At 36.3% G+C, this 25,664-nt stretch overlaps 1 protein-coding gene across 5 annotated transcripts in view; it reads left to right on the plus strand.

Annotated features, from left to right (window-relative positions):
- Window positions 1-25,664, plus strand: part of NF1 (neurofibromin 1) — a 293,463-nt gene that overhangs the window by 100,581 nt on the left and 167,218 nt on the right. For 3 of the 5 annotated variants that reach the window (XM_050763772.1, XM_050763768.1, XM_050763770.1), the window contains exons 9-13: window positions 16,550-16,723; window positions 17,159-17,281; window positions 17,538-17,612; window positions 19,286-19,315; window positions 22,414-22,545. In XM_050763772.1, coding sequence (XP_050619729.1) covers window positions 16,550-16,723; window positions 17,159-17,281; window positions 17,538-17,612; window positions 19,286-19,315; window positions 22,414-22,545 — 534 coding nt within the window. The remainder of the gene's footprint in view (window positions 1-16,549; window positions 16,724-17,158; window positions 17,282-17,537; window positions 17,613-19,285; window positions 19,316-22,413; window positions 22,546-25,664) is intronic. The other 2 variants (XM_050763771.1, XM_050763769.1) reach the window with 1 other exon arrangement.

Below are 25,664 nucleotides of genomic sequence, written 5' to 3' on the forward strand. Positions count from 1 at the left end.
CAGCCATAAAAAAGGATGAGTTTGTGTCTTTTGTAGGGACATGAATGCAGCTGGAAACCATCATTCTTAGCAAACTATCACAAGAACAGAAAACCAAACACCGCATGTTCTCACTCATAGGTGGGAACTGAACAATGAGATCACTTGGACTCGGGAAGGGGAACATCACGCACCGGGGCCTATCATGGGGAGGGGGGAGGGGGGAGGGATTGCATTGGGAGTTATACCTGATGTAAATGACGAGTTGATGGGTGCTGACGAGTTGATGGGTGCAGCACACCAACATGGCACAAGTATACATATGTAACAAACCTGCACGTTATGCACATGTACCCTAGAACTTAAAGTATAATAATAATAAAAAATAAATTAAAAAAAAAAAAGAATAGTCTGACTCATTTAGAGCTCTGGCATTAGCTAATTAGTCATGGTGTTCCTAAAAATGAAATTGATAGGAAGCCTACTGCACTCTCACTTAATTTATACAAGCAGAAAACTTCTAGGTTGAATGAACAAAAGACTAATTTGAATTCTAAAAAACAGAATTATGACTCCTCAATCGGTTTCCAGACTTGAGCCAGTTTACAGACCCAGAACCTCTTGAATGAAAGCTGGGGTCGGGTCCCCTTGAGGAAAGACCCCACTATATTAGTGACAGTTTATGCAGTGAATCTTTCTCCCATCCTTCCCCAAGGAGACCTCTGGCCTTTTACCAGGGTAACTGTGCACTGGGGAAAAGGAAATGATCAGACATTTTGGGGACTACTGGACACTGGCTCTACGCTGACATTGATTCCAGGAGACCCAAAATGTCATTGTGGTCCTCCAGTTAAAGTAGGGGCTTATGGAGGTCAGGTAAATTAATGGAGTTTTAGCTCAGGTCTGACTTACAGTGGGTCCCTGGACTCATCCTGTGGTCATTTCCCCAGTGCCAGATGCATAATTGACATAGACATACTTAGCAGCTGGCAGAACACCCACATTGGCTCCCTGACTGGTAGGATGAGGCCTATTACTATAGTGGGAAAGGCCAAATGGAAGCCATTAAAGCTGCCTCTAACTAGAAAAATAGTAAATCAAAAACAATATTGCATCCCTGGAGCGACTGTGGAGATTAGTGACACCGTCAAGGACTTGGAAAGACTCAGAGGTGGTGATTCTCCCCACATCTTCGTTCATCTCTTCCATTTCGCCTGTGCAGAAGACAGATGGGTCTTGGGGAATGACAGTGGATAATTGTTAGCTTAACCAAGTGGTGACTCCAATTGCAGCTGCTGTTCCAGATGTGGTTTCACTGCTCGAGCAAATTAACACATCTCCTGGTACCTGGTGTGCAGCCATTGACTTGGCAAATACCTTTTTCTCCATTCCTGTCCATAAGACCCATCAGAAGCAATTTGCCTTCAGCGGAGGTAGGATATACCTTTACTATCCTACCTCGGTGGTGTATCAGCTCTCCAGTTCTGTGTCATGATCTTACTTGGAGAGACCTTGATCGAGTTTCACTTCCACAACATATCGCACTGGCCCATTACATTGATGATGATATGCTGATTGGATTCAGTGAGCAAGCAGTAGCAAATGCGCTGGACTTATTGGTGAGACATTTGGATGCCAGAGAATGGGAAATAAATCCGACTAAAACTCAGGGACCTTCTGCCTCAGTAAAATTTCTAGGGCTCCAGGGGTGTGGGGCCTGTCAAGATATTCTTTCTAAGGTGAAGGATAAGTTGCGGCATTTGGCCCCTCCTACAAAAAAGAAAGAGGCACAACGCCTAGTGGGCCTATTTGAATTTTGGAGGCAACATTTCTCATTTAGGTGTGTTACCCTGGCCCATTTATCCAGTGACCCAAAAGACTGCCAGTTTTGAGTGGGGTCCAGAACAGGAGAATGCTCTGCAGCAGGTCCAGGCTGCTGTGCAAGCTGCTCTGCCACTTGGGCCATATGACCCAGCAGATCCAATGGTGTTTGAAGTGTCAATGACAGATAAGGATGCTGTTTGGAGCCTTTGGCAGGCCCCCGTAGGTAAATCACAGCGGAGGACTCTAGGATTTTGGAGCAAGACCCTGCCATCTTCTGCAGATAACTGCTCTCCTTTTGAGAGACAGCTCTTGACCTGTTACTGGGCTTTGGTGGAAACTGAACGTTTGACTGTGGGTCTTCAAGTCACTGTGTGACCTGAACTGCCTATCATCAACTGGGTGCTTTCTGACCCATCTAGCCATAAAGGGGGCCATGCACAGCAGCATTCCATCATCAAATGGAAGTGGTACATACAAGATTGGGCTCAAGCAGGTCCTGAAGGCACAAGTAAGCTACACGAGGAAGTGGCTCAAATGCCCATGGTCTCCACTCCTGCCACCCTGCCTTCTCTTCCCAACCTGTACCGATGGCCTCATAGGGAGTTCCCTATGATCATTTGGCAGAAGAAGAGAAGACTAGGGCCTGGTTCACAGATGGTTCTGTACAATATGCAGACACCACCTGAAAGTGGACAGCTGCAGCACTTCAGCCCCTTTCTAGGACATCCCTGAAGGACAGCAGTAAAGGGAAATCTTCCCAGTGGGCAGAAATTTGAGCATTGCACATGGTTGTACACTTTGCATGGAAGGAGAAATGGCCAGATGTGCAATTATATACTGATTCATGGGCTGTAGCCAGTGATTTGGCTGGATGGTCAGGGATTTGGAAGAAGCATGATTGGAAAACTGTTGACAAAGAGATTTGGGGAAGAGGTATGTGGATAGACCTCTTTGAGTGGTTAAAAACTTGTGAAGATGTTTGTATCTCTGTGAGTGCTCACCAGTGGGTGACCTGAGCAGAGGATTTTAATAATCAAGTGGATAGGATGACCTGTTTTGTGGATACCACTCAGCCTCTTTCCCCAGCTACCCCTCTCCTCGCCCAATGGGCCCATAAACAAAGTGGCCATGGAGGCAGGGATAGAGGTTATGCATGGGCTCAGCAACATGGATTTCCGCTCACCAAGGCTGGCCTGGCTACTGCCACTGCTGAGTGCCCAATTTGCCAACAGCAGAGACCAACGCTGAGCCCTCGATCTGACACCATTCCTCGGGTTGATCAGCCAGCTACCTTCTGGCAGGTTGATTATAGTGGACCTCTTCCATCATGGAAAGGGCAGAGGTTTGTCCTCACTGAAATAGACACTTACTCCTGATATGGGTTTGCCTATCCTGCACGCAATGCTTCTGCCAAGATTACCATCCATGGGCTCACAGAATGCCTTACCCACCGTCATGGTATTCCACACAGCATTGCCTCTGACCAAGGCACTCACTTTCCGGCTAAAGAAGTGTGGTAGTGGGCTCATGCTCATGGAATTCACTGTTTTGTGTTTTTGTTGTTGTTGTTTGGTTTTTTGAGACGGAGTCTCGCTCTGTTGCCAGGCTGGAGTGCAGTGGCGCAATCTCGGCTCACTGCAACTTCCGCCTCCTGGGTTCAAGCGATTCTTCTGCCTCAGTCTCCCAAGTACCTGGAACTACATGCATGTGCCACCATGCCCAGCTAATTTTTGTATTTTTAGTAGTGATGGAATTTCACCATGTTGGCCAGGATGGTCTTGATCTGTTGACCTTGTATCCACCCGCCTCGGCCTCCTAAAGTTCTGGGATTACAGGTGTGAGCCAGTGTGCCTGGCCACACTGGTCTTACCATGTTCCCCCACCGTCCTGAAGCAGCTGGATTGATAAAACAGTGGAATGGCCTTTTGAAGTCACAATTACAACGCCAACTAGATGACAGTACTTTGCAAGGCTGGGGCAAAGTTTTCCAGAAGGCTGTGTATGCCCTGAATCAGTGTCCAATATATGGTACTGTTTCTCCCATAGCCAGTATTCATGGGTCCAGGAATTACTCACCATCACCCCTAGTGATCCACTAGAAAATTTTTGCTTCCTGTTCTTGCGACATTACGTTCTGCTGGCCTAGAAGTCTTAGTTCCAGAGGGAGGAACGCTGCCACCAGGAGACACGACGACGATTCCATTAAACTGGAAGTTAAGATTGCCACCTGGACACACCTTGGGCTCCTCCTACCTTTAAGTCAACAGACTAAGAAGGGAGTTAACAGTATTGGCTGGGGTGATTGACCCTGACTATCGAGATGAAATCAGTCTACTACTCCACAGTGGAGGTAAAGAAGAGTATGCGTGGAGATCCATTAGGGTTTCTCTTAGTATTACCATGTATTACCATGCCCTGTGATTAAGGTAAATGGGAAACTACAACAGCCCCATCCAGGCAGGACTACAAATAACCCATACCCAGAGGAATGAAGGTTTGGGTCACTCTACCAGGAAAAAACACCACCACCTGCTGAGGTGCTTGCTGAAGGCAAAGGGAATACAGAATGGGTAGCCGAAGAAGGTAGTCATCAATACCAGCTGCAACTGCATGACCAGCTGGAGAAACCAGGACCGTAATTGTCATGATTATTTCCTGTTCCTTTTGTTAAAAATGTTTGTGCATGTATACACCTGTACTAAGAAAATATCTTCATTTTATTTCCTTTTTCTTTTATCATATGGCTTAAGATTTATTGACTTCACATCAGCATTTAAGTATTATTAACTTTTAGTATTTGGGTTGGGATAGATGTGTTTCTGGTTGTACGAAGGATAGTTGTATTATGTTAGGTGTAATTATGACCTTATTATTGTCTTTATTTGAAGATCGTGTATGATCTCAGGAGATGTGTATGGGTTCAAGTTGACAAGGGGTGGACTTGTGATGGTTAATACTGAGTGTCAACTTGATTGGATTGAAGGATACCAAGTATTGATCCTGGGTGTGTCTGTGAGGGTTTTGCCAAAGGAGATTGACATTTGAGTCAGTGGACTGGGAAAGGCAGACCCACCCTTAATCTGGGTGGCTACCACCTAATCGGCTGCCAGTGTGGCTAGAATATAAGCAGGCAGAAAAATGTGAAAAGAGAGATGGGCGTAGCCTCCCAGCCTGCATCTTCCTCCTGTGCTGGATACTTCCTGCCCTCCAGCGTCGGACTCCAAGTTCTTCAGTTTTGGAACTTGGACTGGCTCTCCTTGCTCCTTACCCTGCAGCAGCCTGTTGTGAGACCACGTGATCGTGTGAGTTAATACTTAATAAACTCCCCTTTATATAAGTATCTATTCCATTAATTCTGTCCTCTAGAGAACCCTGACTAATACAGTAGGGTGTTTTGTTTTGTTGTTTATTGGAAAAATAGAAATAAATAAAAAGCTATAAATTCAGTAGTACTCTTGAGTGAATTTACATTTTAATAATCACAACTGTAGCTTTCTAAGTGTTTATTGGTTATTTGTATATCTTCAGGGAATTGCTAATTTTTCCATTGAATTGTTGTCTTTTTTTTTTTTTTGAGATGCAGTCTCACTCAGTCGCCCAGGCTGGAGTGCAGTGGTGCGATCTCGGCTCACTGCAAGCTCCGCCTCCCAGGTTCACGCCATTCTCCTGCCTCAGCCTCCCAAGTAGCTGGGACTACAGGCGCACGCTGCCACGCACGGCTAATTTTTTGCATTTTTAGTAGAGACGGGGTTTCACCGTGTTAGCCAGGATGGTCTCAATCTCCTGACCTCATGATCCTCCCACCTCGGCCTCCCAAAGTGCTGGGATTACAGGCGTGCGCCACCACGCAAATTGTTTGTCTTTTATTGATTTGTAAGGGTATATGTGTACATTTTTATTTGGTTTCATTTTTAAACTTTATGAGTTCTTTTTACTATATAGATATTTACAATTTGCATGTAGTCACCTCAGCCTTGTTCTTTTTTGTCTCCTAGCTTTTTTGGTCAGACTTCTCTTCCCACAAGATATTAGTCATTTTATTGAGATATAATTCACATACCATAAAATTTATGTTTTTGAAGTGTAAAATTCAGCGATTTTACTACATTAACAAAGTTGTACAATCATCACCATTGTTTCTGTGCAGAACATTTTCATCTTCCCAAAAAGAAACCCGTTAGTAATCACTTCCCCCCATTCCTCTCGCCTCACTCACAACTAGTAATCTAGTTTGTCTCTATAGATTTACTTATTCTAAACTAGACATTTCATATAAATGGAATCATTCAGCGTGTGACCTTTTTGTCTGGCATGTGCCAAGATTTTTGAAGTATGCTTTTTAATATTTCTCTGGTATTTTCTAGATTTAAAAGTTTAGATTTTTATATCTTTCTGGATTTTTAAAAAAGTATTATTTATTTATTTATTTTGAGACGGAGTTTCACTCTCGTTGCCCAGGCTGGAGTGCAATGGCACGATTTCGGCTCACTGCAACCCCCACCTCCTGGGTTCAAGCGATTCTCCTGCCTCAGCCTCCTGAGTAGCTGGGATGACAGGCGTGCACCACCAGGCCTGGCTAATTTTGTATTTTTAGTAGAGATGGGGTTTCTCCATGTTGTTCAAGCTGCTCTCGAACTCACGACCTCAGGTGATCCGCCTGCCTTGGCCTCCCAAAGTGCCAGGATTATAGGCATGAGCTACTGCGCCTGGCTAAAAAATATATTTAAAAAAATGTATTACAAAAAAAAATAGCTGGATGTGGTGGCAGGCGCCTGCGATCCCAGCTACTCTGCAGGATGAGGCAGGGAGAATTGCTTGAACCTGGGAGGTGGAGGTTGCCATGAGCTGAGATCACGCCACTGCACTCCAGCCTGGGTGACAGAGCGAGACTCCATCTCAAAAAACAAAAAAATAAAAAATAAAATAATAAAATAAAATAGTATTCTCATCCTTTTCTACTCACATTCCCTCTAAGCTAGTTAGTGTTATTGGCTGGTATGTATTCTTCCACTCACATCTATTTACCCATACATTCAAATGCAAAGTACACATACATACGTAGGGTGGTGTTGGTTGTATTTTAAAATGAAATTATTTTATGCACATTACTCTCCCTCGTTATTTATCTAAGAAAGTATTTTAGCTGTTCCTCAAAATAGTTGATAGAGATCTAACACATTCCTTTCAATATTAGGTAACATTCTGTTACACTAATGAGCCTCATTTACTCAGCCATTTTGCTGAATGGGTGGATATTCAGATGTTTTCAGTTTTTTGACACTATAGCTAAGCCTTAAGTAAATATCTTTTTAATATATTCTTGTTAACTGATGCTCTTAATTCTATAGACTAGAATCCCAAATCTGGGGGTTCTGTGTTGAGAACATTTGCATTTAAAATTTGTAATAGTTATTACCAGATTTATGTTCCCCAGTAGTTGCAGCAGGTCACAGTTTCATCCCCACTGAATTGCCTATTTTCCTGCATTTTTATCAGGAATAGCTGTTTTTCAATCTTTAAAATTTTTGCCACACTAATAAAGTAAGATAGTATCTCATCTCAGGTATTCTTACCTTCTCTTTCAGAGGTAAACTGTGTGATGTGATGGATATGTTAATTACCTTGATTGTGGTACTTATTTTAGAATATATAAGTTTATCAGAATATCATGTTGTACACCTTAAATATATACAATTTTTATTTTTCGATCATACCTCAATAAAGCTGAAAAATGGCATTCAGAAAGGAAGCAAACAGTATATACTAGCATTAAAAATATGTCATAAATTTTCAAGCATAGAATGATAACATAAGATTAGGAACAAGAATATGCATATAGATTAAACATATCTGTGAATATTAATCCATAAATACGAATGTTGAAGGTGTTACAGTCTTGAAGAAAATGAAAATTACGTTGTGTACCTATAATATGAAAATAAAAAAATCACACAGAGGCATATACCTTCTCTCAAGGATGTATACTCGAGTATACATATTTATAATTGCCTAAATTTGAAAACAGCCCAAGTGTCCATCAGCTGGTGAATGAATAAACCAATGGTGATGCCTTGAAGCCATGGAATACTATTCAGCAATAAAAAGGAACTAACTACTGACTTGCAACATGTGTAAATCTCAAAAATATTATGCTAAGTGAAAGAAAGATGACATGCTATGTGATTTCTTTTAAAACTTCTAGAGAAGACAAAATTCAGGACAGAAAGCAGATAAGTGGATGTCAGGAGTGGGAGTTAGGGGAGGAAATTTATTGCAAAGGAGCAGTAGGTGATTGATTGTGGTGATGATTGAAATGTTCTATGTCATGATTGTGGTTGTGGTTACATGACTATTCTGAAAGTTCGTATTTAATAAGTGATATAAAAGAAAAAAGTATTGACCTAAACATTAATTTTCCAAATGAGAGCACTAATTAAAATTCTCAGATACTGAGAACAAAGATAGTATCTCATTGTAATTTTTATTCTTTTTAAGGTTACTGAGGTTTGGAAACAGTTCATATGTTTCTTTGCCATTTGCATGTTTTCTTTTGCAGGTGTCTGTTGACTTCTTTACCTATTCTGTTATGTTGCTTCCAGTTCCTTATGAATTTGTGAAATTTTTTGTATATTAAGAGCAGTAATCCTACATTTTTAGTCTGTAAATATTTTCCAGTCACCTGTTTCTTTTGACTGTAGTATCTTTTTTTAAAAAGAAATATTTGAAATGTACAAAGAATGTAACAGTTCCCCATACTCCTGTTAACATTTTTATATTTTGCTCGTCTTTTGAGAAATTTACATATGTGTCCACGAAAAGAGTCAAACTCTATAAAATATTTTAAGAGATTTATTCTGAACCAAATATGAGTGACACAGCCCTCAGGAGGTCCTGAGAACATGTGCCCAAAAGTGGTTGGGGTACAGCTTGGTTTGATATATTTTAGGAAGGCATGAAGCATCAATCAAATACATTTAAGAAATACATTGGTTTGGTTTAGAAAGGTGGGACAACTCAAAGTGGGGGCTTCCAGGCTATAGGTAACTTTAAACATTTTCTAGTTGACGGTTGAGTTCGTCTAAGACTTGGGATTAATGGAAAGGAGTGTCCAGGTTAAGATAAAGGATAAAGGATTATGGAGACCAGGTTTTGTTGCGCCGAGGAATCTCTCAGCAAACTTCAGAGAGCAGGTCGTAAAATGTTTCTTACTAGACCTAAAAGGGTGCCTGGCTCTTAGTCGATTATCTCCTGGATCTGGAAAGGAAGGAAGGAAAACAAAGGGAAAAGGGGATTCTCTATAGAATGTGGATTTTTTTCCCACAAGAGACCTTGCATGGCAATTTCAAGGTATGGCAAGAAAATATATTTCGGGGCTAAATATTTTGTCCTTGTCTCATAATGTTATGCCAGAGTCAGATTGAAAAGTAAGTCACGATATATAGGGTCAAATAAAACCCATCTGATGAGAACTTATGGTTTGTAGGGCATACCTCCCTTAGACCCCTTAGGTAGGAATTTGGGCAAGTTAAAACATCAGAGCTTAGTCCTTATATGGCTTTTAAAAGTTGTGAACAAGTAATACTTCCATAAATTCTCACTTAATTACAAATCCCACTAATTTCTTTTTCTTCTTTCCCAGGGACAGCTACTGCAAAGGGTTAAATGTGTATTCTTCCAGTCTAGCTTTTACATTTTTATGAGGATGGGGAGATAGACAGATAGGTATATAGTTCAGTGTTTCTCAAAGTGTGGTCTTTAGACCAGCAGCATCAGCATCACCTGGAAACTTGTGAGAAATGCCAGTTCTTAGTTTCTACTAAATATTTAGTTTCTCACTAAAAACAGCAGTTTTTATTAAGTCCTTTCAAGTGGTTGTTAATGCACATTGAAATTTGAGAACTATTGTTCATCTAGGTCGTTGGCTTTAACTGCTGTAAGGTGTTCCCCAAATTGAACATACCATTTTTTTAAAAAGAGACTAAGTCTTGCTATTATGTTGCCCAGGCTGGTCTCAAACTTCTGGGCTTATGCGATCCTCTTCCACCTCAACCTTCAGATAGCTGCAGCCATAAGCATGCGCCATTGCACCCAGCTTGAATGTACCATATTTTAAATTCCATATTATCAAGCATTTAAGTTACTTTTCTTTAAAAAATTAACATTAATGCAAAGGAAACAATTGGCAGAGTGAGAAGACAACCTACAGAATAGGAGAAAATATTTGCAAAGTATGTATCCAGCAGAGGATTAATATCCAGAATATACAAGGAACTCTGACGTCTTGACAGCAAATAAAAAAAAAGAATCCAATTTAAAAATGGGCAAATGACCTGAATAGAATTTCTTAAAAGAAGACAGACACATGACCAACAGACACATTTTTTTAAAAAGCTCAACATCACTAGTCATCAGGGAATGCAAATCAAAACCACAGTGAGATATCATCTTATCCTGGTTAGAATGGCTACTATCAAAAAGACAAAAATTAGCAAGTGCTGGCAAAGGTGTGGAGATAAGTGAATTCTTAAATGTGGCTAGTGGGAATGTAAACTAGTACAGCCACTATGGAGAACAGTGAGAAGGTTCCTCAAAAAACTGCAACTAGAACTACCATGTGATCCAACAATTCATTATTGGACATTTATCCAAAGGAAGGGACATCTGCACCCCCATGTTTATTGCAGCACTATTCACAATGGCCGAGATATGGAATCATCCTAAGTATCTAACAACAGATGAATGCATAAAGAAAATATGGTATATATACACAGTGGAATAGTATTCAGCCATAAAAAAGAATGAAATTCTGTATTTTGAGGCACATAGATTGAATTGGAGGACATTATATTAAGTGAAATAAACCAGGGACAGAACGTTAAACACTGCATGTTCTTGTTCATACATGGAAGCTAAAAAAGTTGATCTCATAGAAGTAAAAAGTAGAACAGAATACTACAGGCTGGGAAGGATAGGGCGCAGGCAGGGTAGGGAGCGATTTGTTAAAGGATTCAAAGTTACAACTAGATAGGAAGAGTAAGTTCTAGTGTTGTATACCACTGTAAGATGACTGTAATTAACAATATGTTACACAGTTTCAAAGAACTAGGAGGAGGTTTTTGACTGTTCCCAGGACAAAGAAATGATAAATGAGATGATGGATATGCTAATTACCTTGATTTGATCTCTATATCTATGGAAACATTACTATGTTCTTCATAAACATTAATACATCAAAAAATTTAAAATTAATAACAAAAGATAAAGGGCCCTGAACTCTAGTTTTAGAGCTGAATTGTATCCAGTCAGATAGTTTCTATGTTATATAAACATTCACTTTAAATTTGGAGCTGAAATATATTTGGAAATCCATACTTTTAGTATGTTCATTTGTGTGTGTGTGAGGTAAACTTGGTTGGCTATTGGCAAATGTATTATTTGGGTAGCTACTTAATAAAACATTTCCTTCCAGTGCTTCAGCTTTCTGATGCTTAGAAAATGTGTATATTTAACATAATATGCATTATCACTTTTGAAAGTAACTAATTATTCTAACAGTTATTTGTGTCAAATTAGTAATGTGAGTTCGGAAACTATCAGTCTTTTCTATGGCCTGGAATAATTTAAATAATAGAAATTATCCAATTAGATAGAAATCATTATAAAATCATCAAGGTTAGAAGCTGTTAAGATTTCCTTTGACTTTTGCTTATCATTAGTTTTAAAGAAAAAAAATTGACATAATGGAAATTTTCACTATACATCAGGAAGGAAATTCAGTGGAAAAGTAAGCTTCCTGTTCAGTCTTGACCTTCAGTTTATACTTTTCTTCTTAAGTCAACTACTGCTACTGGTTTCTTATGCTATTTCTAGAACTAGCCTATTGCCTATTTAAAATAACTCATTAATCACCTTTTATTTGAACTCCCATAAATGGATCTATGTAGGTTTTCTGTCGCTTTTTAAAACTTTGTATGCAGTAAAATACACACAAAATAAAGTTTACCATCTTAGCCATTTTTAAGTATACAGTTTAGTAGCACTATCTTTCACATTGTTGTGCAACCAATCTCCAAAACCTTTTCATCTTGCAAAACAAATTCTGTGTCTATTAAACAGCTCTCCTTTCTTCCCTACCCTCAACTCCTGGCAACCATCCTTTTACTTTCTGTCTCTCTGAATCATTGACTACCTCATATAAGTGGACTCATACGGTATTTGTCTTTTGGACATGGGCTTATTTTACTTAGTATAATGTCCTCCAGTTCCATTCGTGTTGCCATGAAAGACAGGATTTCATTCTTTTTTTAATGGCTGAAATAGTATTCATCCATGTTGGAGCATGTCAGGATTTCCTTCTTCTTTAAGGCTGAATGATATATTCCATTGTATGTGTATACCAACATTTTATTTATCTAAATTTATATGCCAGTGGATTTTTCGGTTGTTTCCACCTTTTGGCTATTACAAATAATGCTACTGTGAACATGGGTGTACAAATAACTTCAAGACCCTGCTTTTAATTCTTCTGAATATATATCCAGAAGTGGAATTGCTGGATCATATCGTTATTTTATTTTTAATTTTTTGAAGAATTTCTGTTGTTTTTAAAGTCACTTTTGATGGTTTGTTCTTTGCTAGAAAATATATTTTTCAATTTTATCAGTGCAGAGTTGTATATAATACTTACATATTTTACTTGTACAATTACATAAAGGTTATATTTCCATATTCTCATGTAATTATCTTTAGTATCCATGTTTGTAACTGTTTACTCATTTCTCTTTTTCCTCGTTCATGTTTACTATTTTATTGGTCTTTAAAACCTAGACTTTGATTTTGTTTCCTAGCATTTAAATTTTTCTGTTTCATTAATTTTAGCTTTCATTTTATTTATATTGTTATTTCTTGAGGCAATGGCTTAGTTCATCTATTTTCAGTTTTTTAAAACAACTAAAGTATTTGTAAGGCTCTAAATTTTTTTTTTTTTTTAGTTATAGGAATTTTTAATATATTCTGGTTATTCATCCCTTATGAGATACGTTATTTGCAAATATTTTCTCCCACTCTGTGGATTGTTGTTTCATCTTGATAGTGTCCTTTGTTATACAAAAGTTTTTATTTTGATGAAGTCCAGTTTATCTGTTTTTTTTCTTTTGTTGCCTGTGCTTTTTTGGTATCATATACAAGAAATCTTTGCCAAATGCAATGTTGGAAATATTTTTTTCCTATATTTTCTTCTAGGAGTTTTATAGCTTTACTGTTAAGTTTTGGTCTTTGATCTGTTTTGAGTTAATTTTTGTATATGATGTAAGAGAAGGGTCCATCTTCATTCTTTTGCATGTGGATAATCAGTTTTCCTAGCATCATTTGTTGAAAAGACTCTCCTTTCTCCATTGAACGGTCTCAGTACCTTTGTCAAAAATTGTTTGGTCATATGTGTGAGGGTTTCTTTCTAGGCTCTCTATTCCATTGGTCTGTATGACTGTGCTTATGCTGGTACCACATTGTTTTGATTGCTGTAGCTTTGTAGTAAGTTTTCAAATAAGAAAGTGTGAGTTATCCAACTTTATTCTTTTTCAAGACAATTTTGACTATTATGCAGTTCTTTGAGATTCATATGAATTTTAGGACGGGTTTTTCTTTTCTTTTTTTTTTTTTTTTTTTTTTTTTTGCAAAAAATACCATTGGGATTTTGATAGGGATTGCATTGAATCTGTATATTGCTTTGGGTAATATTGTTACCTTAATCTAGGAACGTGGGATATCTTTCCATTTATTTATGTTTAATTTCTTTCAGCAGTGTTTTGTAGTTTTTTATTGTGTAAGTTTTTCACCTTCTTAATTCCTGTATATTTTATTTTTGATGCTATCATAAGTGGAATTGTTTTCTTAATTTCGTTTTTGTATTTTTCATTGCTAATGTATAGAAATCTAGCTGATTTTTGTGTGCTGAATTTGTATTGTATGACTTTGAATTTATTAGCTCTAACAGATTGTTTTTGGTATGTGTCATCTTTAGGGATTTCTACATATATCATCTGTGAATAGACATAATTGTGCTTCTTTCTGTCCAATTTGAATGACTTTTCCATCTTTTTCTTGCCCACTTGCTCTGTCTAGAATTTCTAGTATTATGCCGAATAGAAGAAGAAAAAGTGGGCATCACCATCCTGTTCCTGGTCTTAGGGGAAAAACTTGCAATCTTTTACTATTGAGTATGTTGTTAGCTATTGGTTTTTACTATATGGGTTTTATGATGTTGAGGAAATTTCCTCCTATTCCCAGCTTGAGTGTTTTTTATCATAAAAGGTGTGAACTTTGTCAAGTGGTTTCTCTGTATTGATTCAGATGATCATGTGGAGTTTCGTCTTCATTCTATTGATGTGGTGTATTACATTGATTTTTTTGTTGTTGAATCATCTTGTGCTCCTGGAGTAAGTTTCACTTGGTCGTGTTTGTCATTCTTTTAATAGGCTGCTGATTTTGTTGAGTTATGCATCAGTATTCCTAAGGTATATTGGCCTGTAGTTTTCTTTGGTAGTATTTTTGTCTGGCTTTGGTATCAGAGTAATGTTGGACCATATAACTGAGGAGAAGTGTTCCCTTCGCTTTAGTTTTTTGGAAGTGTTTGAGAAGCATTCTTTAAATTTTGGGTAGAATCAACCAGTGAAAGCTATCTGGTCCTGGCCTTTTCTTTGGGAGCTTTGTGATTACTGATTTAATCCCTTTACTAGTTATAGTTCTATTTAGATTTTCCATTTCCTCATGAGTTAGTTTTGGTAGATTGTGTGTTTGTAGAAATTTGTCTATTTTATCCAGGTTATCCAAATTGTTGGCATATAGTTTTACATAGTATCGTCTCATAATTCTTTTTATTTTTGTAAAATCAGTAGTGTCACCACTTTTTTCCTTTTTTTGGGGGGGCGGGGGGACGAGGGTGCGGGGATGGAGTCTTGCTGTTTCTCCCAGGCTGGAGTGCAGTGACACGATCTTGGCTCACTGCAACCTCTGCCTCCTGGGTTCAAGCGATTCTCCTGCCTCAGCTTCCCTAATAGTTGGGACTACAGGCATGCACCACCATGCCTGTGTAATTTTTGTCTTCTTAGCAGAGATGGGGGTTTTACCGTGTTGGTCAGGCTGGTCTTGAACTCCTGACCTCAAGTGATTCGCCTGCCCTGGCTTCCCAAGGTGCTGGGATTACAGGCATGAGCCACTGCATCTGACCGTGTCACCACTTTCATATCTGAGTTTAGTAATTTGGTGTTCTTTCTCTCTGTCTCTCTTTTATTTGTTTCTTTTTTTGTTAAACGATCTAGCTAGAGTTTTGTTGAGTTTTTCAAAGGATCAACTTCTGGTTTTGTAATTTTTCTCCATTGTTTTTCTGTTCTCTGTTTTCTCTCTAATCTTTATTATTTTCTTTCTTCTGCTAGCTTTGGTGTAGTTTACTCTTTTTCTAGTTTCTTGAGGTGTATAGTTAGGTTATTGAATGAGAACTTTCTTATTTTTTAATGTTTACAGCTTTACATTTTTCTTTTAGCCATGCGTTCACTGCATCTTATAAGTTTTAGTATGTTATGTTTTCATTTTCATTTGTCTCAAGTTGTTTTCTAATTTCCTTTGTGATTTTTTCCTTTGATCTGTTAACATTCACAAATTTTCACGTATTTGTGAATTTTTTAGTTTTTTATCTGCTGTTGGTTTTTCATTTCTATTATGATCAGACAACATACTTTGTATGATTTCAATTTCTTTAAATGTATTAAGACTTATTTTGTAGCCTAACATATGGTCTGTTTTGGAGAATGTTCCATGTACACTTGAGAAGAATATATTATGCTGGTGTTGGGTGAGTTTAGTTCTTGACTTGTTACATTTGAGCATACATGTAGGTGGAGATGTGAGATACTCATTTAGGAGAAAAGCCAAGTGAAGAAATTTGTTAATGAACTGTAAAGAGGGATTAACATCACAAGAGTAGGTAATTTTTTTTGAGAAACAAATTTAGAGCAACAAAACAGCCTTGAATATATTCCTATTTAGAAGGCTGAAGGTTGAATATAACCTGGTGTGTTACAAAAGGGTGGAACAATTTATCATAGGCCAGAGCCAAGATAGTATAATATTTAGACTTTAAATATCAAAAAGAAGATATGATCAGCTGAATTCAAAGTTGAAGGCTAGGCGTGGTGGCTCACGCCTGTAATGCCAGCACTTTGGGAGGCCGAGGCAGAAGGATCACTTGAGCCCAGGGGTTCAAGACCAGCCTGGCCAACATGGTGAAATCCTGTCTCTACTGAAAATACAAAAATTAGCCAGGCATGGTGGCAGGCGCCTGTAAACCCAGCTACTCTGGAGGCTGAGGCAGGAGAATCGCTTTGACCCCGGGAGGCAGAGGTTGCAATGAGCCGAGATTGTGCCTTTGCATTCCAGCCTGGGTAACAGAGGAAGACACCATCTTGGGGGAAAAAAAAAAAGTTCAGAAAGCAGCTTGTTTGGGAAGGACTGTTTTTTTGTATTCATTTAATAATTCAATAAAGAAAATAGAAAAAGCATGGTTTTTTTTTTAAATTTGAGAAACATTTAAATGATGACCACTACTTAAATTATGAAATTGAAAACTACAAATATAAATTATGCCTTCTTTATAGTATGAGTTTTAGAGGCTGTTAATTTGCTATAATATTAGGTAAATCTGGAATAGAAGAAACTTCATATATTATCTTATCGCTATATTTGAATTCTGTAGAAGTTATTTCTGGACAGTCTACGAAAAGCTCTTGCTGGCCATGGAGGAAGTAGGCAGCTGACAGAAAGTGCTGCAATTGCCTGTGTCAAACTGTGTAAAGCAAGTACTTACATCAATTGGGAAGATAACTCTGTCATTTTCCTACTTGTTCAGTCCATGGTGGTTGATCTTAAGGTAACATGCTTATTCTTTCTCTACTACAAACTTTAAGAAAATGAAATGAATTTTCTAGCATAAGTATTTTTTCAAAGATAATTGCTAACATTAAAGTTCTGATTCATTGTTAAGTTCATAGGACTTTCTTTTGTTTTTTCTGTGTTCATCAGCCTAAATGGATTGAGAATAAGAAAACACCATTTTCTTAAATGAGCATAAATATACAGACTTAGGTTTAAAATAATGTGTCTATTAGGACCTGAAAGGAACCTATATATAGTATAGGAACAGTTGTATCAGACTGATGAACTACAGTATTGGTGCTTTGTGCTTCTTCTGGCAACTGAATTTTACTGCCATCTGTGTGGATAATGTGTTGATGTTATTACATGTTAGTAAAGAAATACTGCATGGGCATTTAAAGGCTTTTGTTTTCTGTTGGGGTTTTTATAGAACCTGCTTTTTAATCCAAGTAAGCCATTCTCAAGAGGCAGTCAGCCTGCAGATGTGGATCTAATGATTGACTGCCTTGTTTCTTGCTTTCGTATAAGTCCTCACAACAACCAACACTTTAAGGTGAGAGCATTGGTTTTTATCTAACTATGTTTACTGATGCTGTTATCCTTTATAAACAAAAAGACTAGAGAGATTAATAGGTTTACTTTTATCGGTATTTCTCACTATTATGTATTGATGTTCATTTCAAGACCTTAAAAACTTAGTGTTTTTAAAAAAAAAAAAAAAGTTCTATTTGCTGTTTTTTTTGACTTCATTTGTATTACTGAGTATTTTTCTCATAGAAATAATCTGCTTTGTTTTTCTTTTTCTATAGATCTGCCTGGCTCAGAATTCACCTTCTACATTTCACTATGTGCTGGTAAATTCACTCCATCGAATCATCACCAATGTAAGTCCAAAAGGTATTGCTAAATTACTAAAAAAAATTTTTTCGTTCTTTTCTTTGCATATTTCTTTTTAAGAAATGCACTCTTGGTTTTCAAAAAGGTTCTGAATTTAGATGTATGAAATAGGAAAATTTCTCCACAGTGATTATATTTGATAATTGATAAATATTTGTATTTTTCATATTAAGTTTGACTTAATTTTTCATATCAAGTTTCATATTAAGTTTGACTGAAGGGACCATATTAAGGAAGATGGAGTTAATAAGATGCTTTGGAAAGATTAAATCTAAAATGTTTTATTCAGATCAGAAGTCCTTGAAAAAAATGCCACTGAAAATACAATTTAAAATTTTCATCCCAAAGCTTTTCAAACATATTATTTGAATACTCTTAGCCCTTTCACAGCATTTGATACATTGACTTGCCACCTTACCATTTAAATTAAAAGTAATAGTATTTATGTTGTAGTCTAGTATAGCACATTGACAAAATGATGGGACTGTATTTGATGGTACTTTTAAATCTTTTGATCCTAAATTCATTCATAGTGTAAAATTTCATTTTTCTTAAACAAAATGAAATATTAACATACTTTAAAGTAGGTATTCACAAGATACAAAAGCATATCAGACAAAGTAAGTGAAAGCATTAAAAGGTACTTGTGAAAGCTTCAACTCTGATGTGGAGACATTAAATAGACAGCAAAACTTTATCAGATTTGGACTGTGGATTTTAAAAATTCTGTTCTTGTAATTATGAACAACCCTATTTTGAAAGTTCTCAGGTGTTATTTTCCATTGTTCCACTTTTATCAAATGATAGATACTCACATTTATGGGTAAAATGGTCAACATTTTCCTTCCTTAAAGGAGGCTTTAATCATTGATAACTTAGTATATTTGTCCTGTTTATAATCAAATTCCATTTTAAGACTGTGCCTCTGGTGAGTTGAAAATAACTCTTTACCCTCATTTGCCCTGAATGTTGTATTTATTTAAAATAAATGCTGCCCATATTCTATCCATTCCTGCAGTGGAAAATTCACTATTGATAAAGCTATTTGGTGACGCATTTAATTTTTCTCAGCATGTGTTTAGTGAGCATTTTGGGAGGATAGTCCTTTGTTGTGCAGGATGCCTTGGGCCTTGCAGGACCTTTAACATCTCTGGCCTCACTTCATTAAATGCCAGTTGTGCTGCATCTCCCCCATTCCTAGTCACTATGAACAAATAAATATGCCTGAAGGAATGATACTTCCTCCCTTAGTTGAGTATCACTGAGTTAAATTGTAGGTAGAAGTAACATTGAATATGCTTTGTTCCAAAAGGGAAAGTTTAATGAAGATTGTAAATAAGGTATGTTTGTATTAAAAACTTTTAAAAAATTACTGTACTTTTGTCAGCATAATGAGCCAGGGCATTGTACCTTAAAGGTTTACTTTCAAGGCCATTGGAAAAAAAGATGATTTCCACCCTGAAGTTTATGTTTAACTCAGAAATAAGACATTATTGCTTTTTTCTGCTGTGGCTCAGAACACTAAAAATATTCAAAGAGTGGATAGCTTTACATAAGTGCTTAAAATTTGTTTATAATAAACCCAAATATATACTTTTTTGATATTTTGTGGCTAGTTACTTTAATTGTGAAATATTTTTGTCTACAATTGACTATATAGAGCACTTTCAAGCATGGACTTGGCACTGCTGTAAGTGGCTGAGCTGCTCCTTTCTGGGTTCCAAGCATGCCTGGAGTGGTGCTTCATGCATGTCTCAGTGTACTTGGTGAAAGTGGCTGTGCATCCTCTTCTACTCTAATGAGCACTGCATGTGTGGAGGGTGGAGTGTGTCTGTATCAGAGATCAAGTTATATGAAAATCTGTTTTTATAAAGAAAAAAACTACATTGATTTTTAAATATTAAGTATCAGTAGCTTTTCAATGAAATAACTTGAAAAGGAACATAAATATTAGTTCAGAGTATCTTTTTAAATCATGCCTTGGGTAGTGATACTTTTTATTATAGATTGTTTGAGAAATTGTTTCTCCTTAGGATATTTTCCCCCTTGGTTTGAGGCTAATCGCTGTTGAATCTGAAGTACTTTTTTGGTTGAAAAGGACTATTTATAAAGTGAATATACAAATTTATGAGATTGACTATTTTAGAGTTTCATTGAAGACATTTATTATGGAAATATTTTTGTCTTGAAAAATCACATGAAATTATTCTTAGATATTTGGACTTCTGATCTTCATTCATAGTGTAAATTTTTTTTCTAATGATTCTTGGTTCAATGTACCTCATAAGTTCTCTTCTCCCATGGTTCTTTAGCCAGTCCACACATTTTTTTTTTAAAGTATCATGTTCTCAAATAAGATAAAAGTTTTACGGATGTGTATTGAGGGTTTGTGTAGAAGTAGTAAGATGTTTGGAGTTCTACTTTTGTAAAACGTACTCATACTCAGTTCATAAGTACTGAGTTTAGATCTAAAATATTCCAGCATTTCTTCTTAGAAAATCTTAAAATATATCCACTATTTGATTCTTATTGTAATGCAGGTTCCTAGCAGTTGCTAAAATAGTAGTAGTTGTACTGTCCTCTTTTTTATTATGATGTGCCATAGAGATGAATTATAGTTGTAAGATCTGTTATATAATCTTCATAGACTTCCTTTAGGTTAAATTAGATATGTAATTGGGAAATTTAAAAAGTAGTATACACACTTATGAACCAATTATCTTAGCCATCACTGGTACATGCTATAGCTGGTATATTACGTATTTCTGTTTTTTTCCTTATGACAATTGATCATAATTTACATATAGATAGTTCACATACTGAAAATGAGATATTTCTTTCTACTGAGAGGTTGTAGTTGAAAGAAATTATTTCCAAGGCATTTGAAAATTATTTAAATCTCTTGAGGAATTGCCACATAATTTGTTCATATTATGTCAGGGTTGCCATTTGGCTATAAACATGGTATTTTCAAGGAAAAAAAGAGTAAGTCTACTTTAATTGACTGGTGTTCCGGAAGGACACATTTAGTAACTGCTCAAAATACTAAACTTTTTTGCCAACCACATGATGTCTAGTTTTTCATGCTTATTTTATTTGAAAATGTGTCTTTTACTTTAAAATGAATATATTATGAAAAATGAAAACTATGAAAATTACTAAATCTTAAGCCTAACGTTATTTTATATGGTGCACCTGGTACCACAATACAGTTTAAAAGCTATTTTTAAAATGACACAGTAATTTGAATAGGATGTTATATGGGACGTCTTTCTTAGTTTATCAGTTTCTGACAAGATCTTATGAGATGTGTTGGGTGAGGAAGACCCTTCACTCAATGTACATTGCTATTCAGCTTTTTGTTACTTTAGGCTGATTAACACAAGCTGTATAATTTAGTAAGTATAAGGAAATCAAGTTGCATTGGTTGCTTTGGGCAAGTCAAAATTGCAGAGAGTTGGAGGAATCCATTATACTATCAGACTAAAAATTGATCATGTGTAGGAACTAGATTAAATGAAGGTAGGAGTTGAGGGAAAAGTGTAAACAACCATACTGTCCCAAAAAAGCATTTCTTCCCTCCCAGTTTTGGGATTCCTCCCTGAATGGATTTCAGTATTCAAAATGTGTATCATAAGTTGGTTTTATATTTTACTATCTGGCGAGCAGGATTTGTAATCCACAGTTTGGGTTAAAGTAACATAACTTGATGCTATTCAAAATATTCTGAGAATTCCAAGTGAAGAAATTAAAATGTTGACACTTGAATTAGCTTAGTTTTGAATAAGAAAAAATCTGGGAATGAGACGTGAGAGATGTGAGGCTATTAAATCTCTCTTATCTACAATTTGAATGTGTTATTCTTCCAGATTTTTTTTATAAACATCTGGAGTATTATAAATTAGAAGCCTACATTTTAGGTCATTTCATGCATACTCTACATATATAGTGAAAATTCATCCAGTCAGTTTTGTATTAACTGATAGACTTTAAAGATAATAGTGATTTTCATAATTGTCATTTTTTAATAATATATCAAGTCATTCATTTTAAAGTTAAAGATACACTTTCAAATAAAATAGGCGTAAAAACTAGACATCAAAGCAAAACAGGTTAAACTGAAATAGAAAATACACGAAATAATTTTTTAAAAAATGTTTCGCTAGGATCAGTTTGTCTTTGTTTATGGTAATTGTTAGTCTCCCATGTATCATGTCATCATTGCATATCAATTTAAGATTATAGATTTACTTAATAGTTTTATTTCATTTACTAATTTCATGTTGTAATTATCATTGTTTTCTGTAAACATATAAGTAATGGTTTCCCACATACACTTTTAATATTGTGTTGAACCACTGATCACTTTTAAAGCTTTGATAATAGCATTCTTACCTGGGAAAATATATGCCATTTATGCATGTGTTCCAGAAATTGTAAAACTTGAAACTTAAAAAAAAGAAGAAGATCGGCTACAGATTAGCTCTCTGAAGACTTTAGTTTTCAAATTCACTGGCTTATCATTGAGAAAAGATAGTCTCACATGCACATGCTCATGAAGTGGGCAATTTGTCTCATGCTCACTATTATGTTTTATAATATAATGTGTATGAGTTAGTGTTTGAATTAAAGACGTTGTTTGAAGACTTCGGAAATCATGGTGTGTGTTTGCATGGTCTTAGAAACTTCCTGACAAAAAGATGAAACTTAAAACTGCAGTGATAAACACAGTATACAACTCATGTAATTTTGTACTTTCTCTTCCTTATGGTCTTTGTTTTTCTCTAGTCGGCATTGGATTGGTGGCCTAAGATTGATGCTGTGTATTGTCACTCGGTTGAACTTCGAAATATGTTTGGTGAAACACTTCATAAAGCAGTGCAAGGTTGTGGAGCACACCCAGCAATACGAATGGCACAGGTAAGATAAATCATGAATTTTGAATCTCACCTCCTTTTTATTGCATTTTTTAGTGTCTTTATCCCATTCCTGCTGCTTTGATTATTTTAGAGAATTGAAGGGGTCCTTCATTTCTTCTAAATGTTGTGGTATGTTGTATGTAGAATATTGTTGAATACTAGATAATAATGTTTATTTTCCACTGTTTCCATGAGTTGAACTTACTTTTCTTAGATAAATGTTCTCACAAAACACTGAAAGTCTTAATGAATGTCACCTTTTTTTCTGTTTTTAAAGTTTTTTTCTAAAACTTTTGAGCAAAAATATTTTGAATAGCTTCTCACCTTTTGGGGATGAGTAAGGGAAGCTGACTCCTGGGTTAGAGTGAATGTTGCTGCTAATGCACATTTTAGCTCATTGAATAGTGACTATTACATATAAGAAATGAATACAATTTAGGAGTTTTTGTATTTAAAATAAAAATATTTTATATTTCAACAAATATGCTTTGAGCCTTTACAAATGATAGGTACTTTGATACTGACATTTGACTCTAAACTTAATAAAAAGCAGACTTAAAATTGGGTATTCTCACAGATTATTACTTTTAATATGGAATTTAAAAACTCCTATGGAATCAATTTAAAAAGATAATTATAATATTGTGGAAGTCAGTTTTTGGTGTTTATGTATAGCAAGAGTATTATACGTGGCAACTCTTGACATTGATTGGTGGTGCTTTGTCTTCTGCTTCTTATTTTCTATTCTTATTGGCTGCTGTCGCTCACATGATCAGATGCCAACCAGTCACTGTTTTGCATGGCAGTGGGCTTCTGTGGCTGTAAGTATGACCCATTGTAACTACCTCAGAAAAGTCCTTGGTTTCTTTGACTTTTCTGTGTATAGTTACCATTATAGTCACATTTTGTCATTTCAACTGAAAATATAGCATGTCTTCACCTGTTGGTTTTATCTAGTAAATTAGTCATTTCACAGTTACGAGAAATTTAAACAGCTTCCTCCCTGGCATGCTTCTCTTTTTCTAAGTCCCCTTAGTCAGTGAAATAATTTGGTTTTATACAGTTGTGGTTCACTCTTATCCAGTTGTCAGTAATTATTTCTGAGGATAGTTTATCTTAGATGTTCAAATACAGAAGTTTTTTTATGTCATATAATTTGGGATTATTGAGCCTAAAAAATATAGCTAAAAGATCATGACAGTGATGTTTCCTTAAGTAAACTTTAAAATGCAAGGTTACCTTTTAGTTGACTTTTTGTAATGCCAAGTACTTCATTTTTTTTTAAGTTGAAAAAATTTTCAATACAGGTATAAGTTAATTGGAGGTAAGCATAAATAATAGCTGCTTAAATGTTATTTAACAAGACACTTTTTAAAAATCTTTAAAAACTACTTGAAATAAGTTGTTTAAAAGTTATTTATTGACCTGTTTATTCCAGAGACCTTCTGGGAAATTAGAAGTTTATTTGACTTTTTTGTTTTAAGTTTACTACCTTTTCTGGTAGAAAATTAATGGCCTCCAATAATAGGGCTTGGTGGAAGGTTAATATTCACTTCCTATTTAACTTCAACATCCACTTTACCAGCTGCCCATGATTTTCTGTGAATAAGGACTAAAAATGAAACTAAATGATTATTTTGAACAGAGGTAAAATTTGATTGGTAGTCTGAATATGTCCTCTACACTTAGAAGTTATTTTACTTCTTAGCCCTAGTTGTAAGCTGATTCTCAGAGCTACATATTATTTTACTGAAAAACCATAACTAGAGAGGATTTCCTCTTTTGGCCCAAGGACCCCTGTAATAAGAATTTAGTTTTTATTTCTAATTGTTTTCTGAAAATATCAACATACATTTAATTTTCAAAATCATTCTTAAGCTGTTTATGTTTTTGAAATGTTATATGTATGTATATTTGTACATAATGACTAAAGGACAGCTTTTGAGCTGATATATCCAGGAGAGAAAATAAATAGCAAATTTAATATGAAACAATTTTTAGAATAAGAAAATTTTAGGTTTTGAATGGCTGTTAGAGTAAAATCTCACCCTTCATAAACTTGGTGAGTTAACAGTCAGATAACTAGTATGGAAGTATTGACCTTCTATTTGCCAGGCAAAGGTGCTAATGCCAGGGAAGCATGACAAACTAAACATACACAGTACTTCCCCTCACCGAGACTCCAAGCAAAAGGCTTGTAGCTTTTGCTTGAAAATCCTAATGAAGAACTCACACCGGGTACAGTGGCTGACGTCTGTTAATCCCAGCACTTTGGGAGGCCAAGGTGGGCGGATCATCTGAGGTCAGGAGTTCGAGACCAGCCTGGCCAACATGGCAAAACCCCATCTCTACTAAAAATACGAAAATTAACCAGGCGTGGTGGTGCATGCCTGTAATCCCAGCTACTCAGGAGGCTGAGACAGAAGAATCACTTAAACCCGGGAGGCGGAGGTTGCAGTGAGCTGAGATGGCGCCATTGCACTCCAGCGTGGGCAACAAGAGTGAGAATCTGTCTCAAAAAAAACACAAAAAAAACTCACTACAGGTGACATGGAGTCTGGCAACACAGGCAAATATATATAATAAATGGTTTACAGATAATACCTAACGTCAGAGTTTCTTACTGTTGGCACTATTAACATTTTGGACTGGATAACTCTATTATAGGGAGCTATACTGTGCATTGTGGGATATTCAGCAGCATCTCTGGCCTCTACCCACTAGCTGCCAATATTTCCTTTACCCCCCAGCCCTCCTCGTTATGAAAACCAGACATGTCTCCGAACATTTCCAGATGCCCCCTGGGGGACAAAATCACCCCCAGTTGAGAACCACTGTATTACAGAGTGTGTTCAGTGGGTTGTCCCTCATTTGTATTGCCTCAAATGATTTGAGACTCTGATAAACCTGAGCCATTAGCTTGCTTCAGAAGTAGCAATCAAGGAGTTCTATTGCAAAACAGTGAAAGTAAATAATACCTGCTTCAAGGTTTTACTAACACTTTGTATTTTGGAGAGACAAGTTACTTGTTGGAAGGAGCTAATTATTTGAAAATTTTCTCTTCGACCAAGATAGAATCCTGTCTCTGTCACTTCCAGCCATCATTGATCCTCTTTCTTT

The sequence above is a fragment of the Macaca thibetana genome, chromosome 16 (assembly GCF_024542745.1).
Source record: "Macaca thibetana thibetana isolate TM-01 chromosome 16, ASM2454274v1, whole genome shotgun sequence".
Classification (NCBI taxonomy): domain Eukaryota; kingdom Metazoa; phylum Chordata; class Mammalia; order Primates; family Cercopithecidae; genus Macaca; species Macaca thibetana.